At 47.4% G+C, this 14650-nt stretch overlaps 4 protein-coding genes across 4 annotated transcripts; 3 read left to right on the forward strand and 1 right to left on the reverse strand.

The window, feature by feature from the left end:
• Positions 1 to 3386: 3386 nt before the first annotated feature.
• Positions 3387 to 3835, reverse strand: BJ212DRAFT_1355226 (uncharacterized protein). Its single transcript, XM_041335659.1, has 2 exons — positions 3476 to 3835; positions 3387 to 3407 (listed from the first exon to the last, which is right to left on the reverse strand). Exon 1 carries the CDS (start codon positions 3762 to 3764, stop codon positions 3588 to 3590), a length of 177 nt encoding a protein of 58 aa, XP_041193199.1. The 5' UTR covers positions 3765 to 3835; the 3' UTR covers positions 3387 to 3407; positions 3476 to 3587.
• A 3434-nt stretch (positions 3836 to 7269) lies between these two features.
• On the forward strand, positions 7270 to 7578 carry BJ212DRAFT_1299771 (uncharacterized protein; the record flags this gene model as incomplete). The annotated part of the gene is made up of 1 exon (XM_041332920.1): positions 7270 to 7578. One exon carries the CDS (start codon positions 7270 to 7272, stop codon positions 7576 to 7578), a length of 309 nt encoding a protein of 102 aa, XP_041193200.1.
• Positions 7579 to 8152: 574 nt separating this feature from the next.
• BJ212DRAFT_1271905 (cytidine deaminase) lies at positions 8153 to 8859 on the forward strand (the record flags this gene model as incomplete). Its single annotated transcript, XM_041330986.1, has 5 exons — positions 8153 to 8207; positions 8277 to 8384; positions 8450 to 8493; positions 8553 to 8593; positions 8643 to 8859. 5 exons carry the CDS (start codon positions 8153 to 8155, stop codon positions 8857 to 8859), a joined length of 465 nt encoding a protein of 154 aa, XP_041193201.1.
• A 136-nt stretch (positions 8860 to 8995) lies between these two features.
• BJ212DRAFT_1355257 (uncharacterized protein) lies at positions 8996 to 14645 on the forward strand. The gene is made up of 22 exons (XM_041335660.1): positions 8996 to 9260; positions 9319 to 9453; positions 9531 to 9731; positions 9784 to 9987; positions 10023 to 10470; positions 10523 to 10859; positions 10931 to 11174; positions 11231 to 11340; positions 11394 to 11584; positions 11636 to 11670; positions 11724 to 11774; positions 11827 to 12414; positions 12474 to 12572; positions 12629 to 12905; positions 12964 to 13034; positions 13091 to 13172; positions 13219 to 13433; positions 13457 to 13538; positions 13591 to 13682; positions 13733 to 13842; positions 13904 to 14203; positions 14257 to 14645. The coding sequence occupies exons 1-22, from the start codon at positions 9111 to 9113 to the stop codon at positions 14480 to 14482; spliced, it is 4248 nt and encodes a 1415-aa protein (XP_041193202.1). The 5' UTR covers positions 8996 to 9110; the 3' UTR covers positions 14483 to 14645.
• The last annotated feature ends 5 nt before the right edge of the window (positions 14646 to 14650 follow it).

Raw genomic sequence — 14650 nt, forward strand, 5'->3', positions numbered from 1 at the left:
TAGGTTCGGCCCTATTGAGGTGTGACCAAATGAACGTTAGGTTCGAAGGTTCGCAGGGGGTGTGTGACGTGTGACACGCTATGCTTAGGTCCGATGACCGTTAGGCAGAGCCTGCCAGTGGATGACACAGAGCTTCAATCTACAGTGAATAGGTCTAAGGAAGTTGAGGCTGGGGGCTGTAGCAAGCGCAGACACATGGCAAACACTCAGTACAAGGTCAGACTTTTTTTCATGTTTTTACCGTGTGTCACAGTTTAGGTTCGACGGCCTCAAAATTGGTGTGACTGTCACACAAAATAGGTTCGATTCGCTAGGCGTGTGACGGTGTGACGAACTTAGGTGCGTATCTCTACAGTATCCCATACTATACGCTACTGCTAGTTTCCACATAGACACGCTCCTGTAAAATAATTGAAGTCATAATGGGAGCTGTGTCGGAGTCGGTCGCGAGCTTCGCGTGATATTCTCGCAAGCTAAGGATGAGGCGCGGTCCCAGTATGAACATCTGCATGATTTGGAAGATTTGAACGAAGCCAGAATAAATCTGGGTTTCTAGGTAAGGCAAGTCCTGTAGAAGTGATAGGTAATGACCGCATGCAGAGGTCAATGACAGATCGGCATACCGTTGAGAGCGTTGGAGACAAATAACTCATTTCAATACAAGAAACTACAAGGAAACTTGCACATGCAGAGATTTAGCAAAAAAACAAGATAACCATATTCAGATTATGAGCTCACCTCGCAAAGTAACTCGTGTGAGTTTTAATTAATACCCTGAAACAATCCCCAACAATTCCTCTCGTTGAGTGTTGTCGCAATTCACGGAAGTACTTCACAGCAATCCAGACTGCGAGACACAGTACAAGGACCTCCCATACAGTGCCAAGTATCCAAGTCATGGAAATCAAAAGATGGGCATCCCCCGTATAGTTAATCATGCACTGAAAGGTGCCGAAGAGAATAAATTCCTCTGGTATCTGTCAAGCCTGATGTGCTTAAACATTTCATTTATAATTAAAGCTTACCTCCTGAAATATGCGTCAGCGTTATTATGGTCAACACTACATTGGCGATTGTGATGGCCACAAAGATGACAACGAGAAATATCAGCATCTTTCTGGAACCCAGATACATGGCATGTAGCCGAGCGATCATAATGACTTGCATGACATTTCAGTCATGTCAATATCACAAAAATGTATGCTCACCGCCCAGCATCGCGTCTGCAACGATACCCATCCAATCAAATATGTCGTACATGGCAAGACCTGACATATCCAGCAATATTAGTTATCAGCTTGGGAGGATCACAGGTTCGAAACAAACTCACAGCTGTGGGAGTTGTTATATTGAACCGACGAGTTGTTCGAGAATCTCACTCACCCCTATGTGTATGGTAGTTCAATTGTTTAGACAGAAATGGAAGGCATCGGTGCGAAATACTCACTGCATCTGTCGTCGAAATTGTCGGAACATATACTAGAGTATGTTGCTGGTCAGAACAAACATGGTGGGTGTGAGCACACGTACACAGTAGGCTGATCCTGATTATGAGAGTTGGGTAATGAGTGCAACATCAATGGCTTGGACGTCCAAACGTACACGGCAAATCCTATCCCAACATATCGTACCTAGGATGTGTTCACGTCAGTACAATGTGTTCACCACATTCAAAAGCAAAAGTTACATACAAGGAGATACATAATGGTCATCTGGGACCAGTGTTGCCTCTGCCGCAAATTAGTTGTGGTACTTTCACATCGTTCTTTTGATGGATGTAGGAATCCGCTCACCCAAATTAATTCTACCTATTAAACTGTTCTCAGCGAGATGGCCGCTCCTGTAATGGTGTCAACCTACCTCCTGTCCGAATGTAAGTCCTAGAAATACCATAATGTCAATGGTCTTTTCATACTTAATCTTGCTCACCCCAATCGTACATTACCCCAACACAGGAGGCAACTGCGAAACCGCAGCCAAGGTTAGTTGAGTCATCAACGTCGTCATGCGGCTGACTCTCACGAACCTACAAAATAGCTGAAAATGAGATTTGCATTGATGATCGGCCACCAACTGGGATCGTTTGAGACTAGGGTCATACTATTAGAGGGTGGGAGCGAGCGAGCGGGGGAACTTGGTGGATATGTAACGATCGCATGTGTGCTTGATATACCACAATCCAGTGCTTACATCGCCGAAGTGATATTTGAGGGATTGATACTGATTGATTAAAGTAAGTGTTTCAGCATGGATTTCATGAGAAAGACAATGCGCATCCGGGGATACCGATTGGATCGAAACAGCAGTTGTTGGCGAAATCGTAAAGCAGTAGCTCGCGTGGAATGTTTGAACGCCGCAAAAGATTGGAGAACAGTTCGTAACCTGCCAGCGCAATCTTCGAAGTATTCCGGTATTCTTGCTACAGTCAAGTGATGGGTTCGGCCTCGGCCCATCAATGACACCATTGATCAATACAGGTATTTCAGCCGACCTCGTACCGGATCACCACCCATTCGTCATCGCTTTCGTTCCTACTGCCTCCGTTTCTGTCCATATTTCTTTTTTTTGTACAGCTACCCTCTCTTTTGTACAACCGCCCCTTTCCCCCTTCTTTGTACGACTTCCCACCCTTTTTGTACGACTGCCACACGCTTGAATGCGAAGTTAATGAATGTGTGATGACTCTAGTTGGGTGGTACACAAGTAAAAACGAAATGGGATGGATGCACCGGTGAATAGATAGATCATGGTCGTCGATGACCTTAAGGAGTGAATAGTCGGTTGAGAGAGGGAGAATTTTCTCCATCCTTGAAAAAAAAACTGCCCAAGGAGACGCAGCAACCGATATTGATGAGATCAAGAAACCGAAAAATAGGGAATGTGAACTGCGTGTTTCATGGTATGAACGAGAATGACAGTGGCTGTTGAAAGAGGAGAATTAAGGAGCGTATAAACGTGCATGATGGTGAACGAACGAGCGAGTGTGGGCGTCCTGAGAAATACAGAATGAAATATGGATCGTCGGCATATATGAGGTGAGGAACATGCGAGACATACCTTTGACGATTGGAAACCGAAATCAGGAGCGAAGGGTTGGACAGGAACGAAATAGGCGGAAGAGATAGGAGCGAGGTCAAAGTATGAAGTGAAGGCGAACAGAACGAACAGAAAAAAACTCAGAAACTAGGTCAGCTTTCAAAAGGGCAACAGCAAGAAAAGATTGAGAAAAATAAGTAAGAAGTAACCTGCGAACACCGAACAAACAAGATGCAAAGAAAGGACATCAAGTGTAAAAGAAAGGGGAAAGAAAGAAATCAAATGAACTCATCAGATGAAACAGATATACAAAGATGAAGCCAGAAGGGACGAGGAAATCAAAGTTGGGATGAGATAGATGTCTGCGAGCACTGCCCACACCAGACCATCGAAAGTGAAATTAAGCAAGCACTCCCAAGCGCGGCCATCCCACTCTCACCAGATATAACAGGACTCGCAACCCTCAAACTCCCAAATGAGATAATATGCGTAGCACGCATCTGGATAGCGAGCACAGGGGCCGGGGGTGGCAGGTGTACTCAGGGATGCAGTCAAGGGAGACGTAAGGGTACCGCAGCAGGAGATCCAATGGGAAACGACAGTGGGATATGTAATGGAGAGGATGGGGTTGCCTGTGGATATAGGAGTTCAGGACTAAACATTGAGAGGTTGCCCATTAGGCTGTGGCTGATGGGCTTTGACTTCGTCGTGGCCTTCAGCTCCTCCATCTTCTTTGGCTTGAGTTTCTCCTTCGACGCGGATACGAGCAAGGCAGGTGTAGAGAGCGAAACGGTTGTTGCAGCAATCTCTACACTCACTGGTGAAATTTTCTTGTTATCATCTGACAAGCTAGAGAAAGCCTTGGGCAGTGAAAAAGCATTCTGTCTATGCCTGATCCTCGGACGGACAGAGAGGCGCCGATCCAGAAACGGGAGTGCTAAAGGTGAAATTAAAATAACACAGAGATACTTCGAGAATATTAATGAGACAGTGGAATTTTACAGAAACGTTGGCTATGGGAGGAATAAGTACTCTTGATTAAAACAAATTTGGGCAAAAGCAATGACGAAGCGATAGTCTCTGCAAGATAAGGTTTTTACTCACGGCGATCGTCAATGACCATACTAGTAGCTGCCGTAATGGGAAATTAATGACGTGTCATCTTGGATACAGCTTCACTCTTCGCATCGCGAGGACGACAGCCAATTGCGCCTTGTCGTGGTCGGCGCGTAGAGGACACCGATATCCTTTCACTACAAAAAACGAAGAAAAAATCATGCGATCATATTTGTACCAAAGCACGATTGCTTGATCGCAAAAAAACCCTCATCATGATCTTTGTCGTGAATGGCCCCAGATTCCGTCCTCACGGTCGAAGTGTCTTTTTGTGCAGATTTTTAAGGGCGAGACTTCTTCGGAAAAATTGACTACAATAAGTACCACAACATAGCTTGGAAGAAATAAAAATAAATACCGCTCCCTACGGACTAGCCACCAATTGTAGATCATATCGAGTATCTCCCATGCTATACGCTACTGCTAGTTTTCACGTGGACGCGCTCCTGGAAAGCAATTGGAGTCATCACGGTTGCTGCATCGGAGTCGGCCACGAGCTTAGTGTGATATTCTCGCAAGCTAAGGATGAGGCGTGGTCCCAGCACGAACATCTGCGCGATTTGGAAGATTTGAACGAAGCCAGAATAAATCTGGGTTTCTAGGTAAGGCAAGTCCTGTAGAAGTGATAGGTAATGACCGCATGCAGAGGTCAATGACAGATCGGCATACCGTTGAGAGCGTTGGAGACAAATAACTCATTTCAAAACAAGAAACTACAAGGAAGCTTGCACAGCAGAAATTTAGCAAAAGACAAGAAAACCACATTAACATTGTGAGCTCACCTCGCAAAGTAACTCACGTGGGTTTTCATTAACACCCTGAAACAATCCCCAAGAATTCCTCTTGTTGGGTTCTGTCGCATTTCACGGAAGTGCATTACAGCGATCCAGACTGCAAGACACAGTACAAGGACCTCCCATACAGTGCCAAGTATCCAAGTCATGGAAATCAAAAGATAGGCATCTCCCGCATAGTTAATCATGCACTGAAAGGTGCCGAAGAGAATGAATCCCTCTGGTATTTGTCAAGCCTGATGCACTTAAACATTTCATACATGATTAAAGCTTACCTCCTGAAATCTGCGTCATCGTTATTGCGATCGTCACTATGTTGGCGATTCTGATGGCCACAAAGATGACGACGAGAAATATCAACACCTTTCTGGAACCCAGATACATGGAATGTAACCGAGCGATCACGATGACTTGCATGATATTTCAGTCAAGTCAATATCACATAGTGTATACTCACCACCCAGAATTGCATCTGAAGCGATACCCGTCCAATCAAACACGTCGTACATGGTACTGCCTAACACATTCAGTAACATTAGTTATCAGCTTTTGAGGATCACAGGCTCGAAACAAACTCACAACTGTGGGAGTTGTTATGTTGAATCAACGAGTTGTTCGAGAATCTCACTCACCCCTGTGTATGGTAGTTCAATTGTTCAGACAAAATGGAAGGCATCGGTGCGAAATACTCACTGCATCTGTCGTCGAAATTGTCGGAACCCATACTGGAGTATGGTATGTTGCTGGTCAGAACAAACATGATGTGTGTGAGCGCACGTACACAGTAGACTGAGCCTGATCGTGAGAGATGGGTAATGAGCGCAACATCAATGGCTTAAACGTCCAAACATACACGGCATATCCTATCCCAACATATCGTACCTAGGATATGTTCACGTCAGTACAACTTGCCAACCACGTTTACAAACGAAGGCTACATACAAAGAGATACAAAATGGTCATCAAGGACCAGCGTTGCCTCTGCCGCAAATTAGTTGTGGTATTTTCATATCGTTCTTTGGATGGATGTGGAGTCCGCTCACCCAGACCAGTTCCACCTACAAAACCGTTCTCAGCGACATGACTACTCCTGTAGTGGTGTCAACCTACCTCCTGTCCGAACATAAGTCCTAGAAATACCATAATGTTAGTGGTCTTTTCATACTTAATCTTGCTCACCCCAATCGTACATTACCCCAACACAGGAGGCAACTGTGAAACCACAGCCAAGATTAATCAAGTCATCGACGTCACCATGCGGCTGACTCTCACGAACCTACAAAATAGCTGGATATAAGATTCGCATCGATGATCGGCCACCAACTGGGATCGTTCGAGACTACGGTCATACTATTAGAGAATGGGAGTGGGAGTGAGCGAGCGGGGGAACTTGGTGAACGTGTAACGATCGCATTCGTGCTTGATATACCATAGTCCAGCGCTCACATTGCCGAAGTGATATTTGACGGATCATCGCAATGATATCTGATCTGATTGATTATGTAAAGTATTTTAGCATCAGAAAGACAGTGCGCATCCAGGCCTCAGGGATGCCGACATCGGGCCAAAATGGCAGTTGTCGGTGAAATCGCAAAGCAGTGACTGGCAGTGACTCGCGCGAAATATTGTTTGAACCCCGTAAAAGATCGGAGAACAGTTCGTAACCTGCCAGCGCAATCTTCGAAGTGCTCTTTGGTATTCGGTATTCTTGCTACAGTCACGTGATGGGTTCAGCCCATCAATGACACCATTGATTCAACACAGGCGACCTTGTGGCATTGTCAATCACGACACGAGCAGAATTCACAACTTCTAATTCATGTGCATGCTGATCAGTACAAATGCGACCAAAATTACATGCGTCGTATCCAATTCCCCTGTCATAAAATACTATCGACGTGTGTAGCGACGAGGGCAGTCGTACAAAGAAGGGGGAAAGGAACCGCTGTACAAAAGAAGGGGTAGCTGTATAAAAAAAGAAATGTGGACAGGGGCGAAGGCAGTAGGAACGTAAGCGATGACGAATGGGTGGTGATGGTACACGCTTGAACAAAGATGAAGCCAGAAGGGACGAGGAAATCAAAGTTGGGATAAGATAAATGTCTGCGAGCACTGCTCACACCAGACCATCGAAAGTGAAATCAAGCAAGCACTCCCAAGCGCAACCATCCCACTCTTGCCAGACATAACAGGACTTACGGTCCTCAAACTCCCAAATGAGATCCTAAGCGTAGCACGCGTCTAGATAGCGAGCACAGGGGTGGCAGGTGTACTCGGAGATGCAGTCAAGAGAAACGTAAGGGATACCGCAACAGGAGATACCATGGGAGACGACAGCGGGATACGTGAAGGAGGCGATGGAGTCGCCTGTGGGCATAGGAATTCGGGACCAAATATCGAGAGGTTACGGCTGATGGGCTTTGGCTTCGTCGTGGCCTTCAGTTCCTCCATCTCCTTTGGCTTTGGTTTCGCCTTCAACATGGACACGAGCAAGGTAGGTGTAGAGAGCGAGACGGTTGTTGCAGCAATCTCTACACCCGCTGGTGAAAATTTCTTGTTATTATCCGATGAGCTAGAGAAAGCCTTGGGCAGTGAAAAAGCACTCTGCCCCGGCTCGCGTTTTTCAGCCTGATCATTGGACGGATAGAGAGGCGCCGATGCAGAAACGGGAGTGCTAAAGGTGGAATTAGAATTCGAGAACGCAGTGGACTTTCGTATATTGCTGTAAGAAGCATTGAATGTTGATAAGCTGGGTTTCGAGAAAGCAAGGGAATATTCGGTTGGACGACACAAGTGAATGGGACGTAGATACGGGTGGTGGAAATCGTGCTCATATTGTTGCCGTGAAAGGCTGAGTATAGTCTGATAAGGGGGAAAGAAAGACACACCAAACAATGTTCTTATTATATATGGTCAGCCTCTGAGTCGGTCATGAAATCCATATGCTGAACAGCTGCCTACATAGTGGGTGACGCTGTTTGTGATAATCGTTGCGCTCAGTGACGATGCCACTGAGAAAGTCTTAGATATGGACTTTCCAGCAGAAGTTTGAACGACAGTTGTGACTCCTTTAGCGTGACACGTGACCTGCATCACTTTATGATCAGACAGACTCGGATTGTGTCTTGATCTGCATATCTTGACCGCGCTGCTCGATCGTTCATCGACATCCTCTGGTTTGAACTATCCCCACCAACAAATTATTCATGGCAGATATCGTGGCTTCAAACCGCGATCGCCTACTCAAAGCTGCAGTTGAAGGTATGAGTCTATGATCGCTCTGAAAGTAGAACCTGAATGAGCACACTGAGTTCATGAGTATTTTAATAGCAAAGACATTTGCATACGTGCCTTACTCCAAATTTCGTGTGGGAGCTGCTCTTCTCACTGAGGACGGCGAAATCATCAAAGGTGCTAATATCGAGAATGCCTCGTACGGTGAATACGGTCTTTCAAGATTCTACTTGGCTCTTGCTACTCATCAGTCTTGCTACTATACATAGGAGGTACTATTTGTGCAGAGCGCACTGCATTCGTGAAGGCAGTGGTGCGTCCACCTTATCTGATCTAGTAGCGTTCGTGGGGAACTAAATATCTCGATATCAGAGTGAAGGCAAGCGTAAGTTTGCGGCCCTCGCTGTCACAACGTATATCATTATTACCCTTGCCCAAATTCTTACACTAATTACCTGCTAGCGACGTTGCCTCGCCAATTGCGCCTTGTGGGATGTGTCGTCAAGTAATTCGCGAATTTTGTTCCCTCGACATGCCCATCCTATTGGCTGCTTCTTCTTACATAGAGAAGGAAGATGGAGTACGAGAATCTACTCTTGGGGAATTACTTCCATTTAGTTTTGGACCTGAAGATTTGGAAAGAGATCGTAGGTTAAGATACCTGTTTGAACTCATCTAGGTCGTGTACGCGATAAGATAATATCAGTGTCTTATGGGAATGAATGATTTTGCTGTCTTATTAGGAAGAACGATAAGCATTGTTTTCTTCTAAGATGTAGGTAGACTAACCTGTCGCCCGAAATGGTAGTAGAACTGGTTGTGTGGCTGTGAAAGGCAGTCGTCACCGCGGGCTGCGGCAAGGGAACTGGATCCGTACACAGCATACACAACGTACGTGCACTACACATTTCTTCATCCACAACGTCTTGCATGGCTCCCTGGCACAGGACAGCCGCTTTCATATGGTCAACGCTCGCTTTTCTGCTTTATTTTGGTTACACGTCTGCTGCTGATCCAGAACATGCCATAAGCTACTTCAACAATGCACCAACCCGGTTGTTCTTTTTCGACGATACCGCTGTGAGACATTCATATCTGCCTCAGGGTTTACTTAATATTAATTCACTTTATCCTCTAGAATGTGATATACCACGATGCCATCTTCGGGGACATACATGTTTCTCAGGACGAAGGCAAGACCTGGAAACGCGCAGATGACATACCAGCTGGCGATGCTGCAATGTTTATTGAGCACCCATTCGACAATCGCGTGGTACGTTACTGTCCATACTTATATTTATCTGCCTGAACACACTGACGTGGCTTTCGACCCGACCGAATTCTATCTAGGCATTTGTATTGACAAATTCTTACACACATTACCGCACAGACAACCGCGGAAAGTCATGGCGCACGTTCGACGTCCCTGAGCTAATATCCTACGTCCAAAATCCACTCTCATTCCATTCAGATTCCACAAAGTGGGAGTACACTCTCTTCCAGGCTACCAAATGTGACGAAATTCCCTGGGGAGAACGATGTCGAGACGTGGTGCGCGCTTATCTTATATGTATATATTACTTGCATCCAAATTTCTATGTAGACATACTACACCAAAGATGGATTCGCCTCATCACCACAACTACTCCTAGAGGACGTCTCCCGTTGCCAATTCGCTCATAGTAGTAAGGACTTCAAACATGACGCTCACGAAGACCTCATCTACTGCGTCGCCTATGACTCTTCCGCCATGACTGGCTCGCACAACCTCGCAAGCAGTCGTCTGTACTCCAGCACAGACTTTTTTGTCACCAGGCAGAACGAGACCTTGGCATTGGCAAGAATGCCAAGGGTGTCGTGGCATTTGCGATCGTGTCCAAGTTCGCCGTAGTTGCGCTCAAGGATTTGACGCCCGGCAGCGACGGCGATATGCTGTTATATGTTACTGTGAACATCAAGGAATGGGCCAAGGCACAGTTCCCACATGCCTCCCAGGCGCGCTTGCGGGAGAATGCATATACCATCGTCGAGTCTACAGTCCACTCTCTAGCAGTTGATGTCGTCTTGCACGACACAACAACCGTCGGTACCCTATTTGTCAGCAACTCCAACGGCACCTACTTTGTGGAGAGCTTGACAGACACGAACAGGAACATGGTAGGGTACGTTGACTACGAGACCATATATGGCGTTGAGGGTGTCGGTATCGCCAACGTCGTCGATAATGTGCAAGACGTTGAGAGGAAGATGGTAGCCAAGAAATTGCGGTCGGTCATCACATTCAATGACGGTGAGGAACGGTGTTTCTTATTTTCTTTTGAACTCACCTTATGACTTTGCAGGCAGCTCATGGGATCCTCTGGTCGCTCCTAGTGGTACCTGCTCCTCTCAACCATGTTCGCTGCACTTGCACTCAGTAACAGATATGCACAACTATGGCCCCGTTTTCTCGTCTCCCGCCCCTGGTTTCGTCATGGGCGTGGGTTCCGTTGGAAAGGCACTCGCGCCATATCAGGAGAGCAACACTTACATGAGCACTGATGCCGGCCTGACATGGTCCATGGTCCGCGAAGGCGCACATCAATATGAATTCGGCGATTCTGGAAGTGTTATCGTCATCGTCGACGACGAGCAACCTACCGACTCTATCATGTATTCTACGGACATGAGCAAGAACTGGTACGTCTTCACGCCCTGCCGCTCGCTATGTGTGCATGTATGCAACCGTACTGAAACACCCCGCCCTATAGGAACACGTACAATGTCGGGATCCAATTTAACGCCAGGGGCCTGACGACGGTATCAGATTCGACGTCTCAGAATTTCCTCCTCCTCGGCCAGGTCACGCGGCAGTCCCAACAACCCAATCAGGGTCGCAACGTTGCCATCTACCTTAATTTCGCCGCCCTTGGGCGCCCAAAGTGTGGTCCCAACGACAAGGAGTCATGGTATGCAAGAGCCAATTCCAAATCAGAGTGCATCATGGGTGCCAAGGTCTGTTACTGATGTAAACCTTGCCATGAGAGTGGTCTTGCTGATATACTTTGAAGCAATGGTACACAAGGCGCAAGGCTGACGCAGATTGCTACATGGGTGAGGAGTTCCATGATCCGGAAGTTCATGATGATAAGTGCCCATGCGAGGAACATGATTATGAGTGGTACGTCATTCCTTGTTACTCTACCCATTACGACCGCTCATGTGTTGTTCTAGTGACTACAACTACGTGCGGAGCGATGGTAAATGTGTACCTTCGGGTCCAGAGCGCATACCCAGCACCCAGTGTACCCTTGGGACGCCCAACGAAAAGTACATGGGTTCATCGGGTTATCGCAAGATCCCTGGGAACAAGTGTGAGGGTGGCTCTCGCATGGACGAGCCCATCTCCAAAGATTGTTCCGGAGGTGAGTGCTCCATAAGCGGTGGAGGGTCTGTGTCTCATGTGTCATTTGCAGCTGAACCTGTTGAAGGAGCGATCGTTCACCAGATTGTATGTTTCTGTCCTTGCCCCTCTTCCCAGGATAGAAATTTATGATATTATAGCATTCATTCCCTGGTGATGTTGTACAGAGCGAGTATTTCAGGGACTCGAAGGTGGGCATCCTGTATATCGTATCATATCAATGCCTCACGTCTGCCTCCATAGACCGTCCTCGTCCGTCTTACCGACCTCACAATATGGCAATCGAGCAACGAGGGTTACACATGGGAACAAAAGTTCCCAGAGGAGCGTTTCCTAGCTTTCTACATGCACACACACAGCAACGAGCGCGCATACCTTATCACCAACTCCCAGAGGTTCTATCACACAACAGACACAGGCCGCTACTGGCACACCTCCGAAGCGCCTTCGCCTCCCAACACCTTCGGGGCCCAAGTGCTTCGCTTCCAGCCCAGGACAGAGTATCTCATCTGGATCGGTAATGTGGACTGTCAATCGGGGTACGAAAACTGTCACGCACAGGCCCAGTACACGTGGAATAATGGGCGGAATTGGGAGTTGGTAGAGGACTACGTCGTTAACTGTGACTGGGCACGCGATGAGGAGCTGCGGATTGATTCATCTCAGATCCTATGCGAGTCGTATGCGAACAAACAGGGCTCGCAAGTGTTTTTCGGGAGAGATAATGCGTTGCAGCTTGTGTCTGGGACGGACTATTATGCGACGAAGAAGAAGCTATTTGACCATGTCATGGGGTTCACCAAGTTTTCGGAGTTTTTGATCGTGGCTGAGGTGAGTTTTTTTGGTTGTCTTATGGGTGCGCTGTTGATTGACTGGTTGTGTACTTACAGTTCCTCCCGATGAGGGGCACGCTTAACATCCAGGTCTCACTTGATGGACGGACGTTTGCTTCTGGGAGCTTCCCTCCTGGCATGCATCCAGATTCTCACGTAGGCGGCATCACCCTAACTCTACAAACGCTGGAATTGCTCATGATGTTTTCTAGGCATACACTATCCTCGAGTCAAGCACTAAATCCATCTTCCTACACATGACCATGAATGAAGTGCCAACGCCATGGGGCAACATCCTCAAATCCAACTCTAACGGAACTTACTTTGGGCTGTCTCTCGAGAACGTGAATAGGAATAATGACGGCTTTGTCGACTTTGAAAAATTCGTGGGGTTGGATGGCATTGCGATGGCTAACATAGTGGCCAATCCTGCAGAGGCTGCACTCACTGGACGTAAGGCTCTGCAGACGAGGATCACGCATAATGACGGTATGCTTTGTTTCATGGGTATCTTTTACCTCTCGTTGACGGTTGCTTGTTGCGTCAGGTGGCACCTGGAAGTCGCTTCTACCCCCTTCAGTAGATTCGCTGGGTATGAGGTACCCTTGTACATCAGTGGTATTTCGTGCTTTTTTGTGCATTGCTGTTCAATCGACTTATTTTGTGGTATTTAGAGCTGTGCACTCCACGTTCATGGGTATACAGAGCGCTTCGACGCCCGGGCGACATATAGCAGCCCATCCGTCGTCGGCGTAGGTGATGGCAGTCGGAAATGTGGGTGATTCACTCGCCACCTACACAGAGAGCGATACCTTCCTATCCCGGGATGGCGGATTCACGTGGGAAGAAGTGCACAAGGACGCCCATCTCTGGGAGTTCGGTGACTCGGGGTCTGTCATCGTGATCGTGAACGACGAGGAGCCGACGGACCATGTCCTGTTTACCACAGATGAGGGTCTCACTTGGCGAGAATTCCAGTTTACGACTGAGAAGATCAGAGTGAGGGATATTATGACGGTACCGGGGATACAAGCCGGAAGTTTATGCTCCTGGGTCGTTATTCCGCGACGGGTGGCTCGGTGATCGTGCACTTAGACTTCTCATCTCTCACGCATAAAAAATGTGAGTGGCGTGCTCTTGTACTCGATGATTGATGTTGAACTCATTCTTCCAGGCCTTGTGGATGTAGAAAATCCTGGACACGATGACTTTGAGTTGTGGAGCCCCAGCGAGGAAAGAGACTCGCTTTGCTTGTTCGGTCGACAGGTGAGTCACCCGAACTTGAGTTTTTCCTTTGTCACCTATATCATCTACAGACGCTCTACCATCGCCGCAAACGGGATGTGAACTGTGTTGTTGGAGACACGCCCAAGGCCCTAAACAACATTGTGCGGAACTGCACATGTACGTCGGAGGACTTTGAATGGTGAGCCTTAGGTGTGATACCACCCGCTCAGAGCTAATTTAAATCTGGGTACGAAAAACAGCGAATTCAACCATGTCCGCAACGGGGAAGGCGAATGCGTTCTTGTTCCGGGGACAAGTTCACTACTGTCAGATGATTCATGCCGCAATGGAGAAGACTATTGGTATGAACGCACGGCGTACCGCAAGGTGCACTACTCCACTTGTGAGGGTGGCGACCGCATAGACCGAGGCAATAAACACCTGTGCCCTGGCATTAACGGCCACAGCGCGATGTTCTGGATGATGGTGATTCTCTTCCCCTTTGCGATCACAGCGCTTGTTGCATGGTGGTGGTACAGCAAGAGCGGAATGGCGAGAGGGCAAGTGACAATTATTTTATGTGCGCGCGTGTATGCTTATCGTTGACACACAGGATGATCCGTTTACCCGGAGGTGACTATTCGCATGGATCAGGGTCTGGTGTGATGGCTACGCTGGCATCTATACCATGGTTCCTTCTCGGGCTTTCGGGCATCGCGTTCGAATATATTGCATCAAGCCTGGAGTCTGTATCGATGAACTACCGGGCAAGGCGAGGATATAGGGATGTACCTGTAGACGAGGATGCGCAGGTCTTGCATTTCGAGGATGAGGAATAAGCGGGGTAGAGGTCATACTTAGATGAGACTGCCTCGACTATATATTAATAGCTCATACTGTCCTTGTAGGTAGTCATAGCCAAATGCTGTCCTATTATGCTGTTTCTATTTTTTCTGCCTATGGGATGCATTTGTTCAATGGTATTTAATTTAGAGCGTGAATTGGGC

Source organism: Suillus subaureus (assembly GCF_016647635.1).
Source record: "Suillus subaureus strain MN1 chromosome Unknown BJ212scaffold_16, whole genome shotgun sequence".
NCBI classification, from domain to species: Eukaryota; Fungi; Basidiomycota; class Agaricomycetes; order Boletales; family Suillaceae; genus Suillus; species Suillus subaureus.